We start from the raw sequence: 26,560 nt of genomic DNA, 5'->3' as shown, positions 1-26,560 counted from the left end.
GGTGGAGAAGACGGGCGCTCTCAGACATCACTTCGGGGGGTTAAACCAACACACCTGCAAACACCAGCATTATTCCGAGGGAAACAGTGACTTCAGGTGCCACAGTTCAACCCACGCAAAATTACCGTACACAGCCTTAGCTCTTCACCACTATTTCTTCCCCACCCTTTACTACTGCAGGCAGCTAGAACAAACTTCTCAGCAGAAACCCAGGGCAGCTGGCAAACCATAACCAGGTGCAGCTGGCAGGAGGGCAGTGCCCGCTCTCTGATCCCACCCTGCCCCAGCAGGTTAAGGAGCCTGGCAATGCTGTCCTGTTGCTGCAAGTGCACAACCCAGCCGCTTACTGAGCTAACAAAGGACCAGCAGGGCTCCCCCTGCTCCACCCCTTCCCCTCCAAAACCAGAGAAAGGAGAAACCCAAGCGAAAGAAACCCAGCCATACCTTTCCACGCGCAAAGCAGAGATGGCAACTGCGTCCGTCTCCCTGCTGAGACATGCTGGGGAACGTCTCAGGGGAAGCTCAAGTTCCCGGGGTCCTCTCCACAGGGACTGCCCGCACTGTTGGAAAGAGCTGGCTTCACTCTCTCTTCAAGTGCCTCGATCCCCAAAATCTCCTTTTGGAAAGGAAAAAGGAACCCTAAGGAAAGAACCTGCAAGTGAAAAACAGTGTGGAAGAAGCATTTTCCCAGCATTCTTCTGCTGTGCAGTTTAGATTCTCGGGCAGGGCAGTGTCTCGAAACCAGCTGGTTACAAGGACTGTCCCCAAAATACACCCAGCTCCTGTACAGCTGCCATGATTTCTGACAGCAAGCGTTCTCCCTCTTCTCAATAGTTACGCGCCTTGAAGCACATGGCTGATGTTGCTGTCCTGAAGAAAACTCCCTCTGTCTCACCGCCAGCCGGGATGAGGGCTGATGCAGCGTGCCCACCCCAGCCCAGCTTTCCTGCTGAGACACCTCCCGGCAACCACCCAGCACCAAACCCAGCTCACCTGCTCGGCTTGCTCAGCCTGAGCTGTGCCCAGCTCACGCACACGCCGCAGCGGTGCTTCCGACGGGCTCTCGCAGGGTGATCTCTCAAGGAAAGCTCACAGCTCAGTCTCTGCGTGCAGCACACTCACCAGAGCACCAGCTCTGCTCACCGGCTGTGCCACAAACGCTCCCACCTCGGCGATGACTGTGACCTCAGCGAGTGCCCGCATCACTTCTGTGCTTCCATCATAAGCAAAGGGCGTGCTCACCTCCCAGATCCAAATTTTAGGAAACCAACACCACGGTCTCCCAACGGGTTTATTTAAGTAAAAGAACAGAGAAATTAAGATGACCCTCATGCAGCCAGTTCTTGCTCAGGTGCTGCACAATCGGACCAAGGAGATGTTACCCCCAGGCTGCCTCCAGCTTGGAGGATTTGAGCTCCCAAGCAACCAGCAAGCATTTGGACGTGCCCTCCCCCTGCTTTTTACAAGGACAGATGAGTCCTTCTTGGGATGCCAGCTATTCTGCAAAGGCGGAATAGCTCTGTTCTTGGGCCGCAGCTCCTTGGCCACGCGCTTCTCAAATACTGGGGCTGCATTACCTCCTGGGCATCCACATGTGCTCCGACTCTCCCGCAGGGTTTCTGGCTTCCTGCTGGGGAGCTTCTCATCTTCTGCAATATCATTCCTGCCTCCTCTGGTACCATCCTGGGAGATGCTGCAGAGCTCATGAGCTTGAACTACCTTCCTCCCATCAGCAGCTGCTCTTGCTTTAAAGAAGTGCCAGCACCTACGAATCAGCTTGGAGAAAGTAATTCTGGGGACCCAGAGACACTGCAAGTTTCAATGCAGCTCCCACAAGAACGCTGCTGTTAAATCCATAGAATCATAGAATGGATCAGGTTGGAAAAGACCTGAAAGATCATCGAGTCCAACCGCAACCTGACCATACTCCCCTAACTCTAACAACCCACCACTCAATCATGTCCCTGAGCACCACATCCAGAGCTCTTTAAACACGTTCAGGGACAGCCAGGACACATCCCCAATTAGCCAGGACTGCTGAAGGATGATGGAGAGCGGCTTGGCAGCCACGTCTGCCAACCCCCTCAGCACCCCAAGGTTCAATCCATCCGGCCCCATGGCTTTCAAAGCAGGTTTTGTTTCTTTAATTATTGTCTCCCATTCTATCTTTTCTTTTAGAAAGGAATCTAAAAAATGAAAAGTAAGAAAGTACTAAACAAAATGAATCAAAAGAAATGAAAAAAGGAAAGAAAGGGGAAGAGATGAAAAGAGACGGAAAGAAAAGGGGAGAGGGAAAGAAAAGGGGAGAGGGAAAGAAAAGGGGAGAGGGAAAGAAAAGGGGAGAGGGAAAGAAAAGGGGAGAGGGAAAGAAAAGGGGAGAGGGAAAGAAAAGATGGAAAACAGAAAACAAAATGAAAAAAGGAAAAAAAGGAAAGGAAGGGAAGAAAAGAAGAAAAAGGAAAGGAGAAAAAACCATCCTTCCATCACCATTGCTACCACAAGCACTAAACCATATCCTGTAACTCCTAATCCAGATGCCTCTTGAACACTGCCAGGGACGGCGACTCCACCACCTCCCTGGGCAGCCATTCCAGTGCCTGGCTGCTCTCTGAGAGAACAAGTTCTTCCTTATGTCTAACCTAAACCTCCTCTGGTACAACTTATGGCCATTTCCTCGGGTCCTGTTTGTTGCCTGTGAGAAGAAGCCAAACCCCTCCTCATCACAGCCTCCATTCAGGAAGTTGTAGATTGCAATGAGGTCTCCTCTGAGCCTCCTCTTCTCCAGACTGAACAACCCCAACTCCTTCAGCCGCTCCTCGTAAGGCCTGTGCTCCGGACCCCACACCAGCTTTGTTGCCCTTCTCTGGACACGTTCCAGGGCCTCAATGTCTTTTTTTGTAGCGAGCGGCCCAAAACTGAACACAGTGCTCAATGCGTGGCCTCACCAGGGCTGAGTACAGGGGGATGATTCCCTCCCTGCTCCTGCTGGCCACGCTATTTCTAATGCAAGATGCTGTTGGCCCTCTTGGCCACCTGGGCACACCTCTGTCCCTGGAAAGGTGATGGAACAGCTTGTGCTGGATGCCACCTCCAGACAACTGGAAGAAAAGGAGGTTATCAGGAGTAATCAGCAAGGGTTCACCAGGGGGAGGGCATGCTTGACCAACCTGGTAGCCTTCTACGATGTTGTCACTGGCTGGGTGGATGTAGTGCATGTAGTCTACCTTGCTTTCAGCAAGGCGTTTGATACCGTCTCCCACAACATCCTTATGACAAAGCTGAGGAAGTGTGGACAGATGAGTGGACAGTGAGGTGGGTTGAGAACTGGCTGACTGGCAGAGCTCAGAGGGTCGTCGTTGGCGGTGCAGAGTCCGGTTGGAGACCTGTAACCAGCGGTGTTCCTCAGGGGTCGGTGCTGGGTCCGGTCTTGTTCAACATCTTCATCAATGTCCTCGATGAGGGAATAGTGCTCACCCTCAGCAAGGGTGATCTGTGAGGCCCCGTGTACTGAAAGGCAGCCACACGGTCTCCCATGAGCCTTCTGTTCTCCAGGCTCAACAAGCCCAAACCTCTCAGTCTCTCTCCAAAGGAGACATTCCCGATGCTTTGAAGCCTTTGAAGTCACGTTCCTGATGTCCAAGTTACGTGCCCATCATGTGTTAATGCTGTTGTGCCAATCGGTGGGCTCAACAGCTGCAACAAAGACACCAACGTCTTTGGGATAGGCTTATTTTACTGCCTATGACAAAATAAAACCAACAGTAATATTGGCAGCGTCTATAGCCAAAAGAGAAGCTTAGCAGTAAAGGGAATAAGCAAGGCAGTGGGCCTACTCATTGCCACGTGAGCACAGTGGTGAAGAAAGATCCACGACCAATTGCCCCAGCACTTTACCATCAGCCAGATCCGCAGTCACTGGGGAGCCCCGTTTGCAGGGAGGATCTGAAGAACCTCTCCCAGCCATGGGGAAGTTGCACAGCAATGCATCCATCCCACGAGTGAGGCGTCCAGAGCCGCTGCAAGCAGCTCCAGCCTTTCTAGCACACAGTAAACCAATGTACGGAGCAGTCCGAGGGAACAGCCGCTGCCCTCTTTCTCCTCTTGGTTTTCGCCCCGAAGCCTGGCCAGGGCTCAAGGGGAACAAAAGGCGTCGTGCTGTCAATCTTGCTGTAGCACGGGCCTCTTTGGCAAGACTGTCTGCCCAGCCCCCCCGCGTCGGGCTTCGTCGGGTAACGAACTCAGCAGCAAAGCTGCCCTCGGCTCCTCGGGGAGAGCCCGCCGTCGTCACGGAAACGCAGCGTGACAGCACGCAGGTCCCAGCAGCCCGGCTGATGTCACCGGCGCCGTGACTTCCTCTGCCTGCCCTGGAGCCGCAGCCCGAGAGCTTTCCGGCCCCCGGCCTCCCTCTCCCTGGTCAGCGCCAGCGCCGCCAGCTTTCTTCTCGGACAGACGTGAATACAGAAAACGGCAGTCGAGTCCTCCGCCTGCGGGGCAGCGGCTCAGCACGGCGCTGCTGACCGTTCGAGCCGAGCCGAGCCGGAACCGAAGGCGGCCGCCCGACTCTGCCGGGCTCCGACGCGTCTCGATCGGCGGGGTCGGTCCCTCTCTTTCGGGGCTGCCCGGCTCGGCCAGGAGCCGCTCCCGGACACCGGGCGTCCCGCCGCTCGCAGTCAGCCGCCGGTTCTCAGCCGGCGGCGCCCCGCCGCGACGCCGACTCCGGAGGACGGCTCCGTTCTGACGCGGGACGGACGGGGCCCCGAGGCGCGGGGCGGGCGGCGGCGGGGACGCGGGGCGGCGGAGCGCCGCTTTCCCGGCACGGAATCCCGCGGCCGCCATTGGCGGAGAGCCCGCGCTCGGCCCCGCCTCTCCCGCTCTCCTATTGGTCGGCCCGCGGAACGGGGCGGGCGCTCCCGGCGGGGTCGTTTGCGCCCGCGGTCGCGCCGTCATTGCGTCATCACCGCGCGCGTCCCGCGTGGCCCCGGCCCGGCTGCCCGCGGCGCTGCCCCGCTCCGCGCGCCCGCTCCGCTTCCGGGGCCCCGGGGCCCGCGCCCCCGGATCCTTTTCCTCCGCGCGGCCTTCCAGCCGCTCTGCCCCCGGCCTGCAGAGATGCCTCGGGTCGTCGTGACCGAAGTGCGGGACCGGCGCGTGGCGGTGTTGAACGTCGTTCCGTTGGCATCAGCCGTCGGTCAGCCCGTCCAGAGCCCTGTGCGGGGCCTTCGTTTCCTCAGGCGGATAACGGGAGGATGCCGGAGCCGAGGGGCGGTGGGAGGGAGGCGGGGACGGGAGCATCCTGCCGTGCCGCCAGCAGCCCGGGGGCCGCGTGCTGTGGGTGCCGGCACGAAGCTCCGCCGTCCGTCAGCACGGGAGCTGCGGTTCTGGTGCAGCAGCAGGAGCTCAGCGCAGCCCTGCAGAGAGCGGTCCGGCGGCACGGGAAGAAGATGACGGCCTGGAGCGCGAGTGCCTCAGCAGTGTCTGCAGCCTGCGAGGAGCCGAGCCGGGCTGGGGAGAGGAAGGTGTGGGAGTCCCGGGGAGGGACGCGCGATGGCAGCGTTATTGGCAGGATCAGCTGCTTCCTCCACCGCTCCCGACGCCGAGCACTGGTTTCCTTTGAGAAGCAGCCCACTGTCACGTCTGTGGGGTTCCGCAGGACACACAGGCATGGGGTAAGTTTAGGTTGGATATCAGGACAAACTTCTGTGCAGAACTTCTACAGCCGTGGGTGGGATCCCCCTGAGCTCCCCTTCTCCAGGCTGAGCAGCCCCCTCTCTCTCAGCCTCTTGTCATGGCAGAGGTGTTCCAGTCCCTTCACCATCTTGGTAGCCCTGCGTTGGACTCTTTCCAGCATGTCCAGCTGTCTCCTGTACTGGGAGCCCAGAGCTGGACGCTGTTCTCCAGCTGCAGCCTCCCCAGTGCCGAGCAGAGCGAAAGGAATGGTGCAGAATACTGGTCCTTACCTGCTACAAGAGAAGTCAGGACTAGGGCTATGATGGGAGCACATTGCTTTATGATTGACGTGGAGAACTGCTAGGAAGAAGGCCTGGTGGGCCTGAACACAGATGCCGGGTGGTCCAGCTTTTGTTTCACTGGAAACCAGGTACTCCGTGGGCAGCAGTATGGAGATATGTTCTCCATGCAGTTGTGCCCCCGTGGCTTCTTTCTGATATGCTTGGGAAGTCCCACTAGAACAGGCTGCCGTGTGAGACAGAAGTGAGAGAGAAGCATCAGTTGTGTGGGTGGAGTTTTACTATCTCCGTGTTCACATCTTTTATGTTTGTCTTCTTTTTTTTTTCCAGTTCAACTCTGCGTGCGTCGGTCTGCCTTTGCTAAATCCTTTTCTTGTGGCCTTAGGCAACAATCGAGGGGGTCTCAAGTTTCAGCGCTGAGCAAGAAGCGCAGGCTCTCAGGAAGGCCATGAAGGGCTTTGCTAAGTTGATCTCCCTCCATGGTCAACTTTTATTTTTTCCCCAGCACTGCGAATGGGTGCTCTGGTGGTTTGATAGAGGGAAGCATAGCTGCTTGCACTGCTCTGCTGCACAACTGCCCTAAAAATTGTTGGAAAGTGGAAACAGAACTGCCCTTCGTGTCCCAAAATGCAGCTGCTCTGGTGGCGTGGGTCCTGGCAGCTTTGTGTGCATCGATGTAGTCCTGGAGCTGTTGAGAGCCGGCTGTGTGAGGGACTGGAGGTGGCACAAGACCAGAGGGCACTTCTGATCCTTGTGCAAGCATCCTGACTAGCTTCCATTTGTTTCTTGCAGGCACGGATGAAGATGCCATCACTGACGTCTTGACCAAACTAAATGTTTCCCAGCGTCAGCAAGTTCTGATCACCTCTAAGAGCACTACTGGCAGGGTGGGTGGTCTGCAGAGATGCATGAACGTGGTTGTGTCACTTGGGCGCAAAGTGAAAAACGACCCAATCTCTACAAGAGAAAGGTCGGCAGAGACTTCACCTGACCAAGGTTGTTTTGTTCTTGTTCAGTTCAGAGCAGTTGTTGATGCAAGGAGGGTTGGAGCCTGAAGAGGAGTGCTGAACAGCTCAGTTCCTCTGTCCTCAAAGGCCGTCCCTTCTGCCAACTCCTTTCTCCTCTTTGCCTTCTAGGATTTGATTGATGACTTGAAGTTGGAGCTGAGTGGGAATTTTGAGAGGGTGATCATTGGGGTGATGACTCCCACCACCATGTATGACGTGCACAAACTAAGGAGGGCTGTGAAGGTTTGGAAATCTTCCTTTTGTATTGCTTAAGTTCTGGCCAAGGACTTACTGCTTTGTTATGCATGTCTTCTCTCTCTTAAAGAAACCTGGTTGCACGTCACAAGCAGGTGCTGGTATCTTAAGTCTTGCCTTGGTGATTCCCTAGGGAGCAGGAGCAGATGAAGGTTGCCCAATGGAAATTCTGGCTTCTCGCACCAATGGAGAGATTTGTCGCATTAATGAGAACTACAAGCTTCGTAAGGAGTGCGAAAGGCTCTCTTGTCAGTTTCCTTCTGTCTGCGCTTCTTAATTGGAGGCTGTAGCACTAATGATGATGGCTGGAGTGCTGCAGTGCTGCTGGGAGGCCTGGGCACAGTTCTGTACTTAGCTAGGTTACAGCTGGCAAATGTTGTGGGCAGCACCCAGGTGGTGGCCCTGCTCCTAACGGGTGCTGTGTGTGTGTTCTTGCTGGAATATGGCTGCTCCCTTGAGGATGGCATCGTATCTGACACATCTCCCATGTTTCGAAGGGTCCTCGTGTCCCTCGCAACGGTGAGCCAAGCTGAGGGGAGAAGGGGGTGAATGTTCAGAGCTGTGGGCACAGCTCTGCACTCAGTGGTGAGGAGCTCCAGGCTGGCTTTTTCTCACCCTGTGTGTCCCATGACCTGCTCCTCAAACCCAGCCTCTCCGGGGAGGGAACTCTGACTCTGGGTGTGCATGAGTGCTGTGGGCTCTTCTTTAAATGTCCCAGTAAAGTGGGTTGCTGCTCGTTTCAGAAGGAAGCCCAAAGTACATCTGAGCTGCATTTCATTTGTAAGCTAGTGTTCCCTTTGAAGGACTCCATTATCCATCCCCAGCAGCTTTTCATGAACGGGGAATTCTCAGGAGTTGCTTCCAGTAGATGCTCTGGTGAACTGAGTCTTCTATCCTCGTGTCTTTGCAGGGAAACAGAGATGAAGGAATGTATGTGGATGATGCCCATGCTCAGCAAGATGCTCAGGTGCGTAGTAATGTGCTTCCCAATCTATTCTTGAGCAGGTGATGCATGGTGAAGAGAAGCCAGCCTGTGAAATGGAAATAATGCTTTTAGCCTTGTTTGCAAGTCTCTAATGAGAGGTCTCTCGACAGGCTGGCTACTTGGCAGGGGCAATGAGATTTTGGCTGTGGGTTGCTGTGCCTGGTAGGTGCTTGTTGGAAAATATCCGTGATCTAGACAAGTACGCGCCAGCAGTGCTCTAGCTGCAAGGGATTTAAGATCTCCTGTATGCCCAGTCTTCTCCATGAGCCTTACTTTGTCACCCCTAATGTCTTGAAGTGCCTGTACGAAGCGGGGGAGAAGAAGTTGGAAACAGATGAGGTGCAGTTTATGTCCATCCTCTGTACACGGAACAGGTATCACCTAGTGAGAGGTAGGACCCCTGCACAGTGTCCTGGGTTTTTCTTTCCTTCCTAGTTTGTGTGTGATGCTTTTGTAGGAGCTCTGTAGCTGTCCAGTAGATGTGAACTCTTCTGAGGCAGCAGGTGTCCTAGAGAGAGCCGCATTGCATCCATTCCATTCTGGCTGTTTTATTCCCTCCTGAGACTGAAAGGGACTTGAGAAACCTAAGTCCAACTGGCTGCAGCTCCAGCATGGAAAGCAGAGATCATGAAGTGTGACTGCCATTGGGGCAGAGGGGAGAGGAGCTAAGAAACTTGATTGGCAGCACAAAGCAGCAGGTCTTGAAAATGGTACTAGCTGTGGTAGGCCAATTCGCAAGACTGTTAGCAGTGAAAATGAATTATTTCTGTGGGGCGATCCTGATTTAGCTGAGAGTGCTGCAGGGATGAAAGAATGTTCATGCAGTATACGAGGAGCTTGTTGCAAAGCGGTCCTTTGAATCTCTGTGACTTTCTGCCATAGTTTTTGATGGTACAGAGGCATTGCTAACAAGGACATAACAGCATTAAATCTGCGATGGTAGGCAGTTATTCAATAGATTGTTTAGTTCTTGTTCGGCCTGTGCTTTTTGTTGTTGTCTGTCTGCTATTCAGCTCAGAATACAGAACTATTGTATTTCTCATAAATGCTTAGCACTCAAATATGGAAGTGCTTCACAGGCATTAATTTTTGTACCTAACAAGTTTTACTATGAAGCCACGAGTGTCTTCATCATTATTTAGCACAATAATTGCAGCAGTACAAACAACCAACCTTATAAAAAATATTACATGCATTATTTTTTTTTAGCTCATCAAGGAAAGGGTTCTGTGAATCTTTACCTACACCTAGATCTACTGTGCAGTATACAAGATGGATACACATCTGAAATATCTAGTGCTGTATCTATATGCAAAGTGTCAACCTAAATTTTTGGCTGTACAAAATTTTGATGACTATATTTTGCAGTAGATATATTTACAGCCTAGTTGTTTCTTCATTTCTTTTTATTTCCAGTACTTGAATGTATTATAGGATTCTATATGGGTTTATTTGTGTGGCAAAGATCACCTTTCTTTGTTTACTGCTCCAAGATACTCGTTTTATTGAAAATTACTCATGAAGACTTATGATGTTTCTCTGAAAATGCTGAAAATAACTAAATGGCAATCTTTAACATTTACCATTAGAAAACGAATGGTTTGTGCATGAGATGAAAAGACAATAAAATCTGTTATGTTAACAGATAGATATCATTTACTTTTAAGCAGAGTACTATGAAATCTTTTACCAAGAGGTACAAAATTACAAAAGAAGCACTGAATTTACTTCAGTCATTTTTAAATTTTACTTGAGTGTCTGTCACGGAGTTATCTAGATCAACGTGTGCCCTCGACAGGGGACAGCAAGCCCATAGGCCCCCTGGCCCAAAAACAGGACGGAAAAGGGGGAAGGGAAGGGAGATGGGAGCTGGGCCCAGAAACCAGAACAGCAGCAACAATCTAAGGAGGAAAACTTAATTTTACTAAACATGATATCGGAATGCAAGATAACACAATATAATATAATATAATTGAAATTGAGGCTAATAAATCAAATAAGAGAGAGAGAGTGTCCGAAACTAAAAGGCCTACTTTGAACTGAAGGCACACGGTTGGGGAGCAGACCCACACACTGCTAGGCAGTGAGCAAGAGAGCCAGAGAGCAAGATCCCATGACTCCCTCCCATGGCTTATCTTCCTCTCTGAACATGAAGTCCCCTGGGATGTGTAGTTCTTCCTTTCTTCTGAGAACCAGGCATCCAGAAAGTTGTCAGTCCACGGAACTGGAGTATTAACTCTTTAATTACCCGTGCTTTACATGATGTTTGGTGTGGAATACCGATAACAAAATTATAAAACCATGACAGAGTACTGTGTTTTGTACTTTTTTGACTTCCAAAGTCAAAAAAGAGCTGATTTTGCTGTGGGAGGTAACTATGGTTAGGAGAGAAACTGTGTGCTCATTTTCCAGAAGGTAGTACATAAAAAATAAAGAAAGATCTTTGTATTCCTGGAAATTTGAGAAATTGGAGGGTCTGCTGTAGGAAATAGGATATATCAGTGTTTCTGTTTACAAGACAGTGACTGCTGTTTGTAATCTGTTAGAGGATGGGTATCTTGTCACAGAACAACCCTTTTGGACATCTTTATAAATGTTTTAGTAACTGAGCAATGGATCAGTGATGCAAAATACTTTCTTATCTAGCAGCAGCTCTTATCTGAATTTACTGTATCTATTGTGGAGAAAGCAGGAGGTTCCAGTGCTACAGTGTTTGTGTTGTGAGCACTACAAAACTTTTTAAAACCACTGTTCATTTGCTCAGTATCAAAGAAAACATTTTAACCAAACTTAAGTGCTAACTAGTCACTCCGAGGTCTTCACTACCTAAAATTTTCCTTCATAACAGAATCTTTACAGTGTATGAGATAGAAATAATAAAATAATTTTCTTATTCTTTCCCTTAGGCATTTCCTGGAAACACAAACTCTGATAGTGTGGTCCGACATGATTTGCAACACCCAGTCATTGCTCGCTATGTACGTATAGTTCCTTTAGATTGGAATGGAGAAGGCCAAATTGGGTTAAGAATTGAGGTCTACGGCTGCTCCTACTGTAAGTTTTTCCATTATATTCCTTTAAAAAAAAAAAAAAAAATCTAAATAGAAACTGTCTTTGAATTTCAGATTAAATCTGAATCTCAAGTGCTTTTTGCTAAAATGCATGAAGATATTCCAGGATTACTAATTGTAATAACTGGAGCTTAATTTAATATTTACTGTATCCTTTATTCTGAGTTTCTAGTTAGCTCTTCTATAGGAAATACAGCATTAGAATTAGTAAGAGTGCTTTGAAATCACTACTTTTGATCTTCAAAATTGTTTTTGCAGAAGACTTGAATAGACCAGTTGAGGAAAAGATAGCATTCAGATACATTTCATGCTGGGTCTTGAGAGGGAAACAAGACATAATTCATTGCCTGATGACAAAGACAAAAATAAAACAAGTAAAAATTCAATTGAAGAAGCTCATCTTGTTTAAATATGACATGTTTTTCGGAGATTTTTCCTTTAATATTTGAGTATAACTTTAGAATCTCTTCTAAAAAAAAAAAAAACGAGATGAGCAATGGTGGAAGTGGTTAAGAGCACAACAGATCAAGTTTTAAGAAAAGCAAGTGTAGTTTCTAAATACCATTCCTTGAATTTGATCCTGTGGGTGCTTACGTGAAGTCCACATGCCTGCAAACTGTAAATGTCTGATGTCCTATTTCTATGCAAATTTAGTACAGTATTCTTGTAGGTGTTTTAGGGGAAATAAATACTTGAGATTTATCTTAAAAAAAAAAAAAAAAAAATGTTAGAACAAGTTAAGAAGCACCTATCTTGAAGACTCTTCCATTGACATCAAGTGATTTAAGACCTATTGAAACACTTTGTCATGGTAACTAGCAATTATGTTAATTAACTAGCAAAAATATCTTGTGATTTCTGTTGCTTTTACTTGGCTATGTGCTTTCACTCTACTAAAATATGCTGTTTTAAGTGTAGCCAACACTATAACATGGTTGATTTCACATCATGATTACATTTTTTTACATTTAAGTATGTCTACTTTGAATACAAATACAAGTATATGGAGACAGAAACCAACTTTTTTTTTTTTTTTAATCCAACACTTTTTTAAACAACAACAAAAAAAATATTTTTAAGTTGTAGGTTTTTTTTTTTGTTTTTTTTTTTTTTAGCCAAAAATATTTACAAGCAAAAGGTTTTAGGTTTTTGTTTTGTTTCCTTTTTTTTTTTTTTTTTAATTAAATTGATATCTTATGCACTGTAAGCACGTTACAAGATGAATTTGGAGTCTGAAACTAAATGTGAGGAAAAGCATAGTTGGCTAACAAAATTATTTCTGTCACTGGATGAAAAGTTGTCTGCTTGAAAGACTGCATATTTCTGGAGAAAAATAAAACACATCTATCAAGGAAATAATGAATCAACTAAAAAAATACTGATAAAATTTGTCTTCACAGACAACTGAAGTAAGAAACCTAACCTTTTGTTTTCCTCGAAGAGAAGCATTGAACTGCTAGTATTATAAGTTATTTCAGTATTTTGTTAATGACATTAATAATAATGTTTTACATTTATATGTCTATAGGAACTTTTTTTTTCTTTCTCCTCCCAAACAAACAAAACAAAGAAACAAAAAAAAACCTCTCCTAAAATACTGTGTAGATTTTAGAAGCAGGAATCAGGCTGTCCTTGAGTCAGTATGCTGAAACCAGTAGACAGCAGCAGCGCAGTTGAGAAGAAAAGTTCACTGTCTTATGACTTCTTGGAAAAACAGAATAATGTTTGAGAGTTCCAAACTTGTTTTCAAATGCATTATTTGGAGCAACTTATGTAAAGTTACATTGTTCCATAGATACGGAATTCAGCAGGAGCAAAGTTTTTAGCCCTATAATTAGTATTGTATATTGAAGCATTGTCATTAACCAGTGAGATTTGCAGATTAATCCTGCTGTCAGTGAAGAAACTGACTGTTTAGATAAGTAGCAATTTTTTAAGCCTGATTAAAACATGGGCATCTAATCCAATTTGTGAAAATTTTTTGAAACATTACCTAAAGCAAAAGGTTGCTTAATACCTTACAATCATATATTCTTCTTCTAGTTTGTAGGTTTATATTGAATGCAGTCTTTTATTTAGAGAATATTTGAGAACATATTTCAGATGTAGAACTTGCACATTTTCTCATAGTAAAGGTTTAATTGGAAAGTCATAAACTTAGTGCTTAAAAAAATATTTCATTGCACGATACAGCAATCTGGTTATTAGTCTCAGAGTATTAAGAACTCTCATTAAACCACATATTGAAATACGTGGTCATTAATTGCCATATTGATTTGTTCTTATTTTTCTTGAGTATGCTGATAAAATACACATTATTTTTTGTGTGTCAGAAATGGAAACCACATTCTTCCTTACACAGCAATGTGAATTAAAAAAAAGGTTCAACTTTAAAAGAGAATTAGAGATGACATCTATTCCCTAGAGAATTTTGTAAAATTACAAAATATTTCCTTTCAAGGTGCTCTTATTCATTTAATTATTTGCTTGCCTTCTTGCTTTGAGATTTTTCTATGTTTGAAACTGCAGATGAGATCTGTGATGTTACTTTCTAATAGATCTCTTCGAAGTCACAAAAATAAATAAATAAATAAATAAATAAATAAATAAATTAAAGGCTCCCTCTACAGTAAGATTGAAAATGTTCTTTACATTTCTCTCTGTGAATAAGTGCTGATGTCAAATTTAGAAAAGATTTTAACTGTGTGGGAAGAGAAGCAAACAAAATATTTAACATTAAAAAAAAATATACTGTAGTCAACGGGAGTTGTAGCTTTCATTTTAAAATCATAGAATGACTTATGTTGGAAGGGATTTTAAATATCATGTAGTTCCAATGCCCTCACATGAACATAGTTATCAACCACTAGATCAGGTTGCCCAGGGCCTGATCCAGACTGGCACTGAATGCCTCTAGGGAAAAAGCATCTGCATCTTCTCTGGGCAACCTTTTCCAGTCCTTTACCACAGTGAATAAAAAATTTCCTCCTATCATCTAACCTAAATCTCCTTTCTTTTAATTTAAAACCATTCTTGCCCGTTCTCACTAATAGACCATGAAAAAAGTTGGTTTTCTGCCAGTTCATAAACTCCTCTGAAGTATTGGAAGGTCACAATGAGGTCTCCCCAGAAAAACAATCCTCCTCTCCAGTATAAACAAGCCCAACTTCCTGAACCTCACGGGAGAGGTGCTCCAGCCCTCTGATCATCTTTGTGGCTGCCCTCTGGACTGATTCCAACAGCTCCACATCTTTATTGTCTTCAGGGCCTAAGACCTGGGCACAGTATTTCAGGTGTGACTTCACAAAAACAGAACTGAGGGGGACAACTTCTTCCCGTTACCCAGTTAGCTGCCCTTCTTTTGAGGCAGTCCAGTATACTGTTGGCCTTCCAAATTGCAAGTGCACAATGCTGGCTCACATCCAGCTCTTTATCCACTAGGACCCCCAAGTTCTACTTGACAGAGCTGCTCTCGTTGAGTACTTCTCCCAGTCTGTTCACATATCTGAGATTGCTCCAACCCAAGTGGCAACACCTTACATTTTGGTTTGATGAATCTCATTTGATTTTACATGAGCCCGCTTTTCAAGCTGTTCCAGGCGATTACAGATATGTAGTGAAGCTGTGCAGAGAGAAAATTAGAAAAACCAAAGCCCAATTAGAACTGAGCTTGGTCATTAAGATAAAAGACAACAATAAATATTTCTATAAATATATCAACAGCAAGAGGAGGGCTAGAGGGAACCTCCATGACTTGTTGGACACCGAGGGCAACATGGTGACCAAGGATCAGGATAAAGCTGAGGTATTAAGTGCTTTCTTTGCCTCAGTCTTTAATAGTAAGACTTGTTACTCCCTGGGAACACAGCCTCCTGCACTGGTAGATAGGGATGGGGAACAGAATAGGCCCTGCATAATCCATGATGAGATGGTTTTGGACTTGCTCCAGAAGCTGAATGCTCAAAAGTCCATGGAGTCAGATGGATTGCATCTAGAGTGCTGAAGGAGTTAGTGGATGTGGTTTCCAAGCCACTCTTCATCATCCTTCAGCAGTCCTGGCTAACCGGGGATGTCACAGTGGACTGGAGACTGGCAAATGTGACACCCATCTTCAAAAAGGACGGAAAGATGATCCTGGTAGCTCCAGGTCTATCAGTCTCGCCTCAGTACCAGGGAAGATTATGGAACAGATAATCTCAGGAGACATAATGGACCAATTAAAAGTCAACCAAGGGATCAGGCCTAGTAAGTATGGGTTTACAAATGGTAGATCATGTTTGGCGAACCTGATTTCATTCTATGACAAGGTGAGCCATTTAGTGGATGAAGGTAAGGCTGTCGATGTGATCTACCCGGACTTCAGTAAAGACTTTGACACTGTCCCTCACAACATTCTCATGGAGAAGGTGGCTGCCCATAGCTTGAATGGATGTATGCTCTGCTGGGTGAAACACTGGCTGGATGGCCAAGCCCAAAGAATTGTGATCAATGGAGTTGAATGTAGTTGGCGGCTGGTCATGAGCAGTGTTCCCCAGGGTTCAGTACAGGGGCCGCTTCTATTTAACATCTTTATTAACAATCTTGATGAGGGGATTGAGTGCACCCTCAGTAAGTTTGCAGTCTACACCAAATTGAGAGGGAGTGTTGATCTGCCAGAGGGGAGAAAGGTGCTACAGAAGGTCCTGGATAGACTGGATTGATGGGCCAAGGTGAACCGTGTGAGATTCAATAGTGTCAAGTGTCAGGTACTGCATTTTGGTCACAACAACCCCAGGCAACCCTATAGGCTTGGGAAGGAGTGGCTGAAAAGTTGCCTGTCAGAAAGGGACCCTGGTATGTTGATGGACAGTCAGCTGAATACGAGCCAGCAGTGTGCCCAGGTGGCCAAGAAGGCCAGTGGCATCCTGGCTTGGATCAGGAATGGTGTGGTGAGCAGGACTAGGGAAGTAATTTGGCCCCTGTACTCAGCACTGGTGAGGCCTCACCTCGAGTACTGTGTTCAGTTTTGGGCACCTCAATACAGAAAGGACATGGGGTGCGAGCAGGTCCAAAGAAGGGCTGCAAGGCTTGTGAAGGGCTTGGAAAATATGCCGTATGAGGAGCGACTGAAGGAATTGGGCTGTTTAGTCTGGGGAAAAGGAGTCTGAAGAGAGACCTTATTACTCTCTTCCAGTACCTGACAGGTGCTTACAGCAAGTGCAGGGTTGGTTTCTTCTCACTGGTGACAGGATGACGGAAAATGATCTCAAGTTGTGCCAGAGTAAGTTTAAGCTGGATATCAGGAAAAGCTTCTTTACAGAAAGGGTTGTTAAGCACTGGAATAGGCTCCCCAGAGGCAGGGTTGAGTCACCTTTCCTGAATGTGTTTAAAAACCATTTGTTTACTGTGCTCAGAGACATTATTTAGCAGAGGGTTGTTAGAATTAGGGTAAGTTTGGTTAGGTTGTGGTTGGACTTGATGGTCTCTGAGGTCTTTTCCAACCTGAGCACTTCTATGGTCAAGCATAGTCTATCCTTGATGAAGCTGTGTTGGCATTCTTGAATCACCCCCCTCCCCTTTCTTGCACATGCCTTAGAGTAGATTCATGGAGGTTCTGCTCTGTGATCTTCCCTGGCACAGGTAAGGCTCACTGGTCGATAGTCTCCCAGATTTTCCTTTCTCCCTTTATTAAAAATGGGAGTGATGATTCCTTTTTCCACTTGCCAGGACCTTCACCTGACAGCCATGAATATTCAGAAATGATTTAGAGTAGCTTGGCAACCACATCAGTCAGTTAGTTCAGGACTCTGAGATACATGTTGTCCAGCTCCAGAGACTTGTCCATATTTAGTGTCATAAGGCAGTGTCAGACTTGCTCTTTTCTGACAGTATAGGAGGCATTTTGCCCCCCATCCCCTTTGTAGAGTTTCAGGTACATATAATATATTTAATACACTCAAAAGAGGAGAAAGGATCTTTACATTTGCAGTGACATAATTTATCAGAAAGCAAACCATAGGAAAAATTTATCAAAAAGCAAGTCATAGGAAAGAAAGTAATGTTACAGAAGGCAAAGTATCCACTGAATTCATTAATGCAAAGCTGATGGAATATTTATATTCAAGCTCTTTTTGAGACAGAGAGTAAAGAGACATGATAGATAGATGTCTCTCGTCATGTTCCCATTTATGAATTTTTTAGACAATCAGCAAATTCAAGGCATCTGGAGCCTATGACAACTACAATATATATTGTATTTTATCACTGATTTTTGAAGTTCATAATAAGCTCCTGCAGAACCATTGCCATACGAATAGTTCCTTCAATCACAATACTGCAGCAGATTAATGCATACAAAACAAACAAACAAACAAACAAACAAACAACAACAAAAAAAACAGTAGCATTCCTATTGAACAGTCTTTGACAGCACTTTTTAAGATAATCTTCTGAGGACTTCTGGGTGCTGAAATCTTATGGCATGAGTGGAATGGAGTCACTGATACCTTTGCTCATGGACTAGTTCTGTCTTGCTATGTCAAATGTTACTGTTAGAGTATTCTGATGTATGTCTGATTTCTTTTTAAGGAAGGAGAGAAAAGTAGAAAAATAAACAAGTCAGACCTTATCATTTTATGAAGAAATGAACATTTTTTTTTATGGAGATTATTTACTCCTTAGATAGTACAGTGAACAAAATCTTGGTCATGTGAATATTTACAAGAGAAAAAAAAATTAGACTTGGAGATGCTGTTAAGGCTTAAGCCATAAGTATTTGAAAGGAATATTTACAATAACTGTTTTGAAAATATTGAAGTGCTAAAAATTAGAGCTTGAACAGATTTTGACAAGTTAATCCTATTTGCCTGTAGTGACTTTAAGTGAAACCATTGTTCCTCTTCACTATTAATTCCACATTCATCAGCTGTATTCATCATTAGAAAAATTTCTGTGATACTTGTAATTTCCTTTGCCATTGTCATGCTATTGCTACCAACTATTCATATCTCCATCACTCTCTCCTATGGTTGCCATATGTACTTCACAGAAACTCCATTCTCTCCAAAACTATATATTACATCAAAATATCACAGGGAATATTTAAAGTAGATAAGAAAGCCACTATTTAACTTGTGTGGAACCTAACCAATTTTCTTTTGTCCAGTGCCACTAGATAGATATACTGGACATTTTGTTTCATCAGCCTATGCTCACAAACAAACAAACCTTCACGATCAAAAAACTGATGAAGTGTCTTGATGGCCACTGGAACTCCCTATGCTGAATGAACTATATGTCCATATGTATGTAAACATATGAATACATATTTATTCTTTTACACTTTTTTTTTCCACCTAAATTGTGAAGATACTTATGTGGTCTCATAATCCATGTAAATGGTTCTTTTCCAACCTCTCATAATATTTTATTATTCATAATAATAATGTTCACTAAATTGTCTTAATGAAAAGATGGACTTCTATGACCATAGAAGTGATGGAACTGCATAAAAATATTAAATGATAGATAGGAAGAAACATTTTGAAGCATATGTTTTGTCTAATCATGTTCTCATATTTGTAGCAACTGTATTAAATCATTGTAATTAAAATTGTTTTTCATTTTGGAGAAAAAAAGAATCACAGATGTGAGAAAATTATCAGCAGTCACTGTAAACTTAGTAGCTTTGTTTGTGACAGTGAATAGAACACTTAAGAGTTATCCGAAGCATCCAACCCTCTTTTTCTCTGTTTCTCTTTAGATATTTTTATTCTGGATATTTCTACAATTTCTATGTAATTGATCTTCAGCCAGCATAGTCACAGTTCAACATCTGCAAGCATAGCTTGGTATTTACTTTTTCTGATATTACAGGTGCAGGTCTCAGTACTTGTATTAAAACAATGGAGAGTGAGGGAAATGAACTGTGAAAGCATTTGAAGATCTCTTTGAAAACATACTCTGTTTGAAAGCTTAATTCTTTTCTAATGTACTCTCTAGCATGTTTTGTTTTTTTTTTTTCTTTTATTTTTCTTATTTGTTTTCACATAGAGGGGACTTCTTATCTTGAAGATCATAAAAAGTGGTGATTTTCCTCATTTGCTCCATGGTACTCCTCAAACAGTAGAGTTTTGCAGATTTAGGATCAAAAATAACTTTTTTTTTTTTTTTTTTGTAAGTATTTAAAGTGTGGGTTGTTTACCTACTCCCCAGGAAGAAATAGTTGTGATTGTTTCTTTGCAAGTGTTTGTTATTCTGGTATGAAAGTAAGTGAGAACAGACTTCAGCTAATTTCTTATCTCTAGTGGTTAACAGTAATAGGTATGGGTCTATTTTGGTTCTGGCTGTCCAGCACAGGGCACCCCAGACACACACAGCAGCCCAGCAGGCCCTGTCATCAACTCAGCACCTAAGAATGGTACAATTTTTAAATGAAATATTAAAATTTAACATATATTTTTCATTCTTTTAACATATATTTAGTCTGATACAAAAAATGTTTTATTTTTGTATCAACTTCTTGAAACCACAGCAAATTGAGCAGTCCATTATTTTTAAATGTCTAGCTGTAGTGAAGTTACTGGTGGATATTCTCAGGCACCACAGGTTTGTGATCTGCAACAGCAATGTGTATCCCATACAAGTACATTTGTTATGCATCAGTGGATGCATAATCAAAGTCAGATTTAAAAAAGATCTATTTTACATGCATACATATCCCACCAAAATGTTCAGTTGCATACTCAAACATTTTTCAATTACACTTGAACACTTTTTTAAATCATTCAGCATTTCCTTTAGAAGAGTATGTATTGCTAGTTCATTTTTAAAAGATTTTTTAAGGTTTTTTGATGGAATACTGTATAATCAATGAATGTACAGATGTTATAACAGAATCACTGAATGGCCAGGGTTGGAAGGGACCTCAAGGATTGTGGATCGCCAACCTCCCTGCACATGCAGGGCCACCAACCTCCCCATTTAATGCTAGACCAGGCTACCCAGGGCCTCATAAAATCTGGCCTTGAACACATTCAGAGATGAGGCATCCACAACCCCTCTAGGCAGCTGTTCCAACACCTCACCACTCTCTCTGTAAAGAACTTCCCCCTGACATCCAACTTAAATCTTCCCTCCCTCAACTTCAAACCATTTCCCCTCGTCCTGCCATTATCTACCCTTTCAAAGAGTTGACTCCCTCCTCTTTGTAGACTCTCTTTAGGTACCGGAATGCTGCTAAGAGGTCACCCTGCAGCCTTCTTTTCTCCAGGCTGAACAAGCCCAACTCCCTCAGCCTGTCCTCACAGGGGACGTGTTCCATCCCTCTGATCATCTTTGTGGCCCTCCTTCAGAAAAATTGATTTAGAAATACTAATTTTTTTTTTATGGGACACTTGGACTTTGTTTATCTTTTAGAAAGTCACAATAAATTAAATAAGATTTAAATACATTCCCTTAAATATTTTCTTTGCTCTGAAAGTAATGCTTCCCATTTATCAAATTGTATCATCATAATCTTATATAATAGTTTCCATTTAAATAGAATAAGTTCTAAGCTACAGAAGATTATTTTTCAATGTAGTCACCATGACTAGCTATGCATTTTTGGTGGTGATTGAAGAAGGGCTTGTATGCTGCGCGTATTGTTTAAAAAAAAAAGAAAAAAAAAAGCCTGGAGCAGCAGATTTGATCCACTATTACTGTCACCACTGCTGAAACACACCACCTAACACACTATGCTAACACTGACTGTTAAATCTCTGTGAATGTTCATCAAGTATTGAAGAATGTCAATGGATGCTGTTTTTTCCACATGGAGGAATTCAGTTATATCTTTGTTTCATGTGCACTTCTGTGTCAGATATAATTTTCACAGACTGCCACTATGCTGCCATCATGGCAACAAAATCTAGTGGGATATTGGTGGGAACGTTCTACTATAACGCTCTACTGTTATACTACTGATGTCTACCTCTGATATCATGGGCCAACAAAATAAAATAGAAGGCATTGCTTTCAGAGCAGCCTTTGCATGAGAAATCTATAAATCTTTCCTTTTCACATAAGTGCTTATGTAACTTCTAGATTAGAAAATTATTTTAATAAAGGAACCTCAAACTTTTAGAAGAATGTATGTAATTAGCAAGATCTGAAAATAAATATTTTTTTTACATTATTAATTGTTTTCAGCATTTATTTTTCCAAACAGAACTTCATATTTCTGTATTGGTTGCTGGAAAAAGAATTATTGCTTAATTCCTTGCATGGTAACAACTCTATTTTTCTTTTTCAGAAACTTGAAGTAGTGGATTTTTAATTCTTTCAATATAAACATGTTCTTACTTCCTTTCTTCCTTCGTTTTCTCTCTCCTTGTTTTCTTTATTTCTCATGGTACATAGTTGCCCTTTTGGTTCTAAGTATATTGAACAACTTGAGAGAATAACTTTATAAAACTATAGCTATAAAAAAGTTCTTTGTTACCTAAAAGATCGCATCCGTGGATGTGTTTAAAAACACTTTGGATGTGCTGCTCAGATAGATGATTTAGCAGAGGCTTGTTAGGGTAGTAAGGTTAGGTCGTTGGACTCAATGATCTTGAATGTCTTTTCCAACCTGAGTGATTCTGTGATTCTATTTGTTTAGCCACAGCTGGCATTTATGTAGCATGCTTTTATTTACGGATGCTCTTGCTTAGTGATGCATGTATAAGTGTGTCTGTCCCCCCATCATTTTACCCCTGTGTACATTCTCTTCAGGTAGAGAGAAAAGCGGTGATTCTGTTTCCTATGAAGACTAAATTGCAAACAATCATACAGACTGTTACTGAACTAAAGAAAACTGAGTTAGTTGTGTTGTTTTTGGTGACATCAGTGTTGCCATGGTACCAGAGGATCTCAACGCACCCCTTTTGCTTGGGTACTTCTTATATTTTTTTCTATGCCTTGTATAGATGCAGAAAATTGTACCATTGAACTGTCCACTGGACTAATGGGGTAAGTGGGACAGCTGTCCCTTCACCGCTGCTTCATAGCTTCTCTTCTTTGACTCGTTTTCTGAGGAAAGCCTCTGAACGGAATACAACTTGCAAGCATTGGTTGTTGGTTCTTTAGGTTAGATTCAGTGAAGCTTACTTATATCTGGTTAATCTGGGGAGGATTGAGATCCTCTGTATCTCTGTCACCTGTTCCACGTTTGAGCACCCTCACAGTGAGAGCCTTTTCATTCTACTAAGTGTCACCCTGGGTAGGGACACATTTCACTAGATGAGGTAAAAGGAGCAGTCCTTGAGAGCAGCCCTGCAGAGAAGGACCTGGGCGTCCTGATGGATGATAAACTTAACATGAGCCAGCAGTGCTCTTGCAGCTCAGAAAGCAAATGGTATACAGGGCTCCATCAGAAAAGGGGTGGTCAGCAGGGACAGGGAGGTGATTGTCCCTCTCCACTCTGCTCTTGTGGGAGTACCCATCTGGAGTACTGTGTCCAGATCTGGAGCCTCCAGTACAAGAAAGACAGAACTGATGGAGAGGGTCCAGAGGACGACCACAGAGATGATCATGGGACTGGAGCACCTTCCCTACCAAGATAGTCTGAGGGAGCTGGGCTTCTTCAGTCTGGAGAAAAGAAGGCTGCAGGGTGACCTCACTGCAGCCTTTCAGTACCTAAAGGGAGCCTACAAACTGGAGGGGAGTCATTTCTTTGAAAGAGTAGACAACAGCAGGACAAGGGAAAATGGGTTTAAGTTGAGAGAGGGAAGATTTAGGTTGGATGTCAGGGGGAAGTTCTTTACAGAGAGAATGGTGAGGTGCTGGAACAGCTGCCAAGAGAGGTTGTGGATGCCCCATCCCTGGAGGTGTTCAAGGCCAGATTGGATGGGGCCCTGGGCAGCCTGGTCTAGCATTAAATGTGGAGGTTGGTGGCTGTGCACATGGCAGGGGGGTTGGAGATTCATGATCCTTGAGGTCCCTTCCAACCCTGGCCATCTGTGATTCTGCAATTTTTCTGGGAGGCAATTAAAGTTAACGTAAATACAGTTTTGCAGCTTACTGCTGTGCTTTCTGGAAACTTTTGCCTGGGTAGCTGTGCTCATCAGAGGTCATATTTCACTGCAGTCTGGCTGACATAAATAAGCCAGAAAGGTAGGTAGTATATATCTCAAGTGAAGCAGCAAATGACAAATTCACCAAGAAGTTTAAAAAATCGCTGCACTGCCCAATAACTCAGTGTATTCTTCTATGTTTTAAATACATGAGAAGACAATGCGTTCCTGGAGCATGACTGAAAATCAGTAAAGATGTGCAAGTTGACAACACATTCTAGCAAATCACACTGCCATGGCTTAATACAGTATTTTCCTACAAATGATCTTTACTGCTTTTTTGCTGAAGGTTATTGATCCTTCTGAGAATTTTCACCAGCTTCAGTGGGTCCAGTGCTTCATAGTATAGCTTAAAAAAAAACAAACAGGACCTTCTCCCTGCCTATCTTCAAGCTCTGTTTCTTTGTAGGAAGGTTACTGAACCTCATGTGGCCTGTAGCTTCCCATGCAGTAATCTTTTTTTGCTGCAGATTTTTAAGAGTGATCCTTATTCCCCTAGCATTAAAAACAGCATCTTTCTTTCACACAGCCACTTGATTGTGTTCTTAAAATGAGATAATGACAATTTCCACTCTTGAAGATATTCGAAGCTCTGGATACTTGAAGCTCTGGATGTACTTATGGGCAACCTGCTCTAGCTGATTCTGCTTGAGCTGGGGGATGGACGAGATGACCTCTAGAAGTCCTTCCAATCTCAACAATTTTGCAAGTTTCTGAAGATGAAATTATAGCTGAGGCAAATACAGTTCTCCCAATCCCCTACCAATCCTTTCCAACAAGTTTCTAATAATAATATATTGTTGATCTTCATTTTGATTTTACTTTCATGTTATCTCACACAAAGTGGGGGGACATAGGACAGGAAGTAAAAAAGAACAATATAAAAGGAATGATGAATATTTTCACAAAATTAAATTATGTGGCCTGCCATATCTGAAGAAAAAGAAGGATATAAGTTCTTTTGAGAATTGCGGTTTAACTTGTCACGTAGCTAAACATCACACAGCCATTCACTCTCTCCAGACTCCCCCTTTCCATCCCAGATGGAATGAGGGAGAGAATTGGGGAAAAAAAAAAAAACAAAACAGGAATTGCAGGTTGAGATAAAAACTATACACTAAGAAAGAAGAGGAAAATGGGAAGAAATGCAACTATAAATATATAAATGCATACTTTATACAGCCACGGTGCAATTACTCTCTACCTACTGACCAATCCACAGCAATAAATACAACTCCCTGCTGACCTGTGGCCTGCCAGCAATGCAAGTTCTTACCCCATACCAACCAATGCCCAGCAACCCTCAAGGGGTGTCTGTCCCATGTCCTGGCCTTCATCAATACTAGAGCACTTCTCCACCAGTCCAAGTCAATCTACATCCCCATCCCCCTTCAAACTTAGTTTACAGGTCTTTGGATGAGCCCTGCTAATTCCTGTTCCAGAACCCTTTTGCTACTGTGAAATAAACCTTTTCCATGTATTACTGTCAGGTCTGGTGTCTTATAAAACCAGCCATGATCAAAGAACTCAAAGCCCTGCCTATAGCATCAGTCTTGTAGCCAGGCATTTATGGACTGGATCCTTCTATTCCATCCCATGTCATCACCTGAAAACGAAGGGAGGGAAGAGAAAATAACTTGTGCCCCAGACCCTTTCACCAACTGTCCCAAGGCCTTGAAGACTTTCTTCATTCCCCTCAGACTATGGGATGCAGTTTCCTCCCCATCTGTGGAAGATCAGCAGAGGGTAGTAGTCATGACCTTCTGCATGTCATATTTTATAGAATAACCCTTGGCCTAATTCTGGCCACCTGTCCTGGCTCCACCCTCCCCTTGCAGTCATGCGTATAGTGGTGACTTCTTTTTCCCACTAAGTGGCCTGTCCTGGCTTGGCCATGGGCATGCTCCCATGACTAAGCAAAAGCCAGGACATCTTTATTTCAGCTGAAACCAGAACAAGTGTTAAAAAGGACACAAAAGCATACCAAAAAAAAAAAAGAAAAAAAAAAAATTACCTAAATTTAAATTTAGAAAAAGTTTGGCTTTCTTGAGTTCCAAGGTGATATAGTCTCCTTGTTGTCCTTCTCCATGGAAAATTACACCTTCACTTTCAGAGGTCTTAAATTTCAGAGAGATGACATCTTTCAATGTTTTCATTTTCTTGTTCCTGAATCTGTATGGTAGCACTACGTGGCCATCAAAATTGATAACATCAGCCCCTAATGAAGAAGAAAAAAAAAAAAAACGTAACATTGTTTATGAGCGATTATATATTCCAGTAGCTATTGGAAAAAACAGATACGTTGTATGCAGATTGTATCTGAACAGAATAAAAACCTGTGCAAGTGCAGTATGCATTGCAAATATATTTTCTATTGACCAAGGATTATTCCTATAAAAAGTAGGAACGAGGAAGGGCATAAGTTTAATTCATAGGATGTAAAAAAGCAGCATCAGGAAAACAAATACTGCCACAGTACTAATTTTATTTTGACTTTTCTTAAATGTATTTGCTTTCCTATGCATTTTCTTAACTAGTTGACAACTTCTGAGTTATCATTAATTACTCATATTATGCCTCCTAAAATCAAATATATGCATCTGTGAAGACTGTAATCACTAAGACATGAAACTAAAAAAATTGTGTAGGAGTTTTAAAATATTTTTCCTTGCCTTGTTCAGTTGTATATATAGAAATGTTTGATAAAATTTAGCTTCAACTGGTCTTGAGAAGAAAAAATTCTATCATTTGGACCAAGCTTTTATCTTGGTTTGGTTTTATTCAAAATCAGGGAGGAAAACTGAGGGATGCAATGATTATCTTTTAAAGTTAATCCAATATTCATGTAAAAGCTGCATAATATACTACAAAATTTGATATATTCTTATTTTCATTTTTTTAAGAATGAGACAGAATTTTTCACAACTTTTTTTGGATGCACGGTCCAGAAGTAATAGCTACAGAATTTCGTTTCAATGAACAGGCATACTTCTAGTGAGTTTTGAATCTTCTCTTTTAAAAACAGTTCAGTAAAAGACTGCAAACATATAGATCTTTAAAATTTTATAGATTTGTTTAATAAAACCCTTTAAAAGCCACTTAACCTGTGACCAGTAACTAGTGCCCTAGCTATTATTTCTATGAGTATTTCCTCCTCTCTATTCACAACTAATAATTTAAATTCTTTAAAAATAATTCTTTA

At 43.4% G+C, this 26,560-nt stretch overlaps 2 protein-coding genes across 3 annotated transcripts; both read left to right on the top strand.

The window, feature by feature from the left end:
• Positions 1-4,978: 4,978 nt before the first annotated feature.
• LOC149914836 (uncharacterized) lies at positions 4,979-6,836 on the top strand. Of its 2 annotated transcripts, none has more exons than XM_090125056.1 (2): positions 4,979-5,663; positions 6,756-6,836. In XM_090125056.1, exons 1-2 carry the CDS (start codon positions 5,244-5,246, stop codon positions 6,786-6,788), a joined length of 453 nt encoding a protein of 150 aa, XP_089981182.1. In that variant the 5' UTR covers positions 4,979-5,243; the 3' UTR covers positions 6,789-6,836. The 2 variants fall into 2 exon arrangements, with proteins under 2 accessions (XP_089981182.1, XP_089981181.1); XM_090125055.1 differs by lacking the exon at positions 6,756-6,836 and adding an exon at positions 6,294-6,461.
• Positions 6,769-24,961, top strand: LOC149914835 (contactin-associated protein-like 2). The gene is made up of 5 exons (XM_090125057.1): positions 6,769-6,850; positions 7,100-7,213; positions 8,136-8,192; positions 11,117-11,264; positions 23,888-24,961. Exons 2-5 carry the CDS (start codon positions 7,163-7,165, stop codon positions 23,893-23,895), a joined length of 264 nt encoding a protein of 87 aa, XP_089981183.1. The 5' UTR covers positions 6,769-6,850; positions 7,100-7,162; the 3' UTR covers positions 23,896-24,961.
• The last annotated feature ends 1,599 nt before the right edge of the window (positions 24,962-26,560 follow it).

The sequence above is a fragment of the Phasianus colchicus genome, chromosome 26 (assembly GCF_987193195.1).
Source record: "Phasianus colchicus chromosome 26, bPhaCol1.hap1.1, whole genome shotgun sequence".
NCBI classification, from domain to species: Eukaryota; Metazoa; Chordata; class Aves; order Galliformes; family Phasianidae; genus Phasianus; species Phasianus colchicus.
The sequence above is the reverse complement of the archived record's forward strand: the minus strand, read 5'-3'. Positions and strand labels throughout refer to the sequence as shown.

Excerpts from the sequence above, each read along its gene's own strand:
- LOC149914835 (XM_090125057.1), top strand. The coding sequence starts at position 7,163 with ATGACTCCCACCACCATGTATGACGTGCACAAACTAAGGAGGGCTGTG. Across the intron at positions 7,214-8,135 it reads AACTAAGGAGGGCTGTGAAG|GGAAACAGAGATGAAGGAAT; the intron begins GTTTGGAAATCT and ends GTGTCTTTGCAG. Across the intron at positions 8,193-11,116 it reads ATGCTCAGCAAGATGCTCAG|GCATTTCCTGGAAACACAAA; the intron begins GTGCGTAGTAAT and ends TCTTTCCCTTAG.
- LOC149914836 (XM_090125055.1), top strand. The coding sequence starts at position 5,244 with ATGCCGGAGCCGAGGGGCGGTGGGAGGGAGGCGGGGACGGGAGCATCC. Across the intron at positions 5,664-6,293 it reads GCAGGACACACAGGCATGGG|TTCAACTCTGCGTGCGTCGG; the intron begins GTAAGTTTAGGT and ends TTTTTTTTCCAG.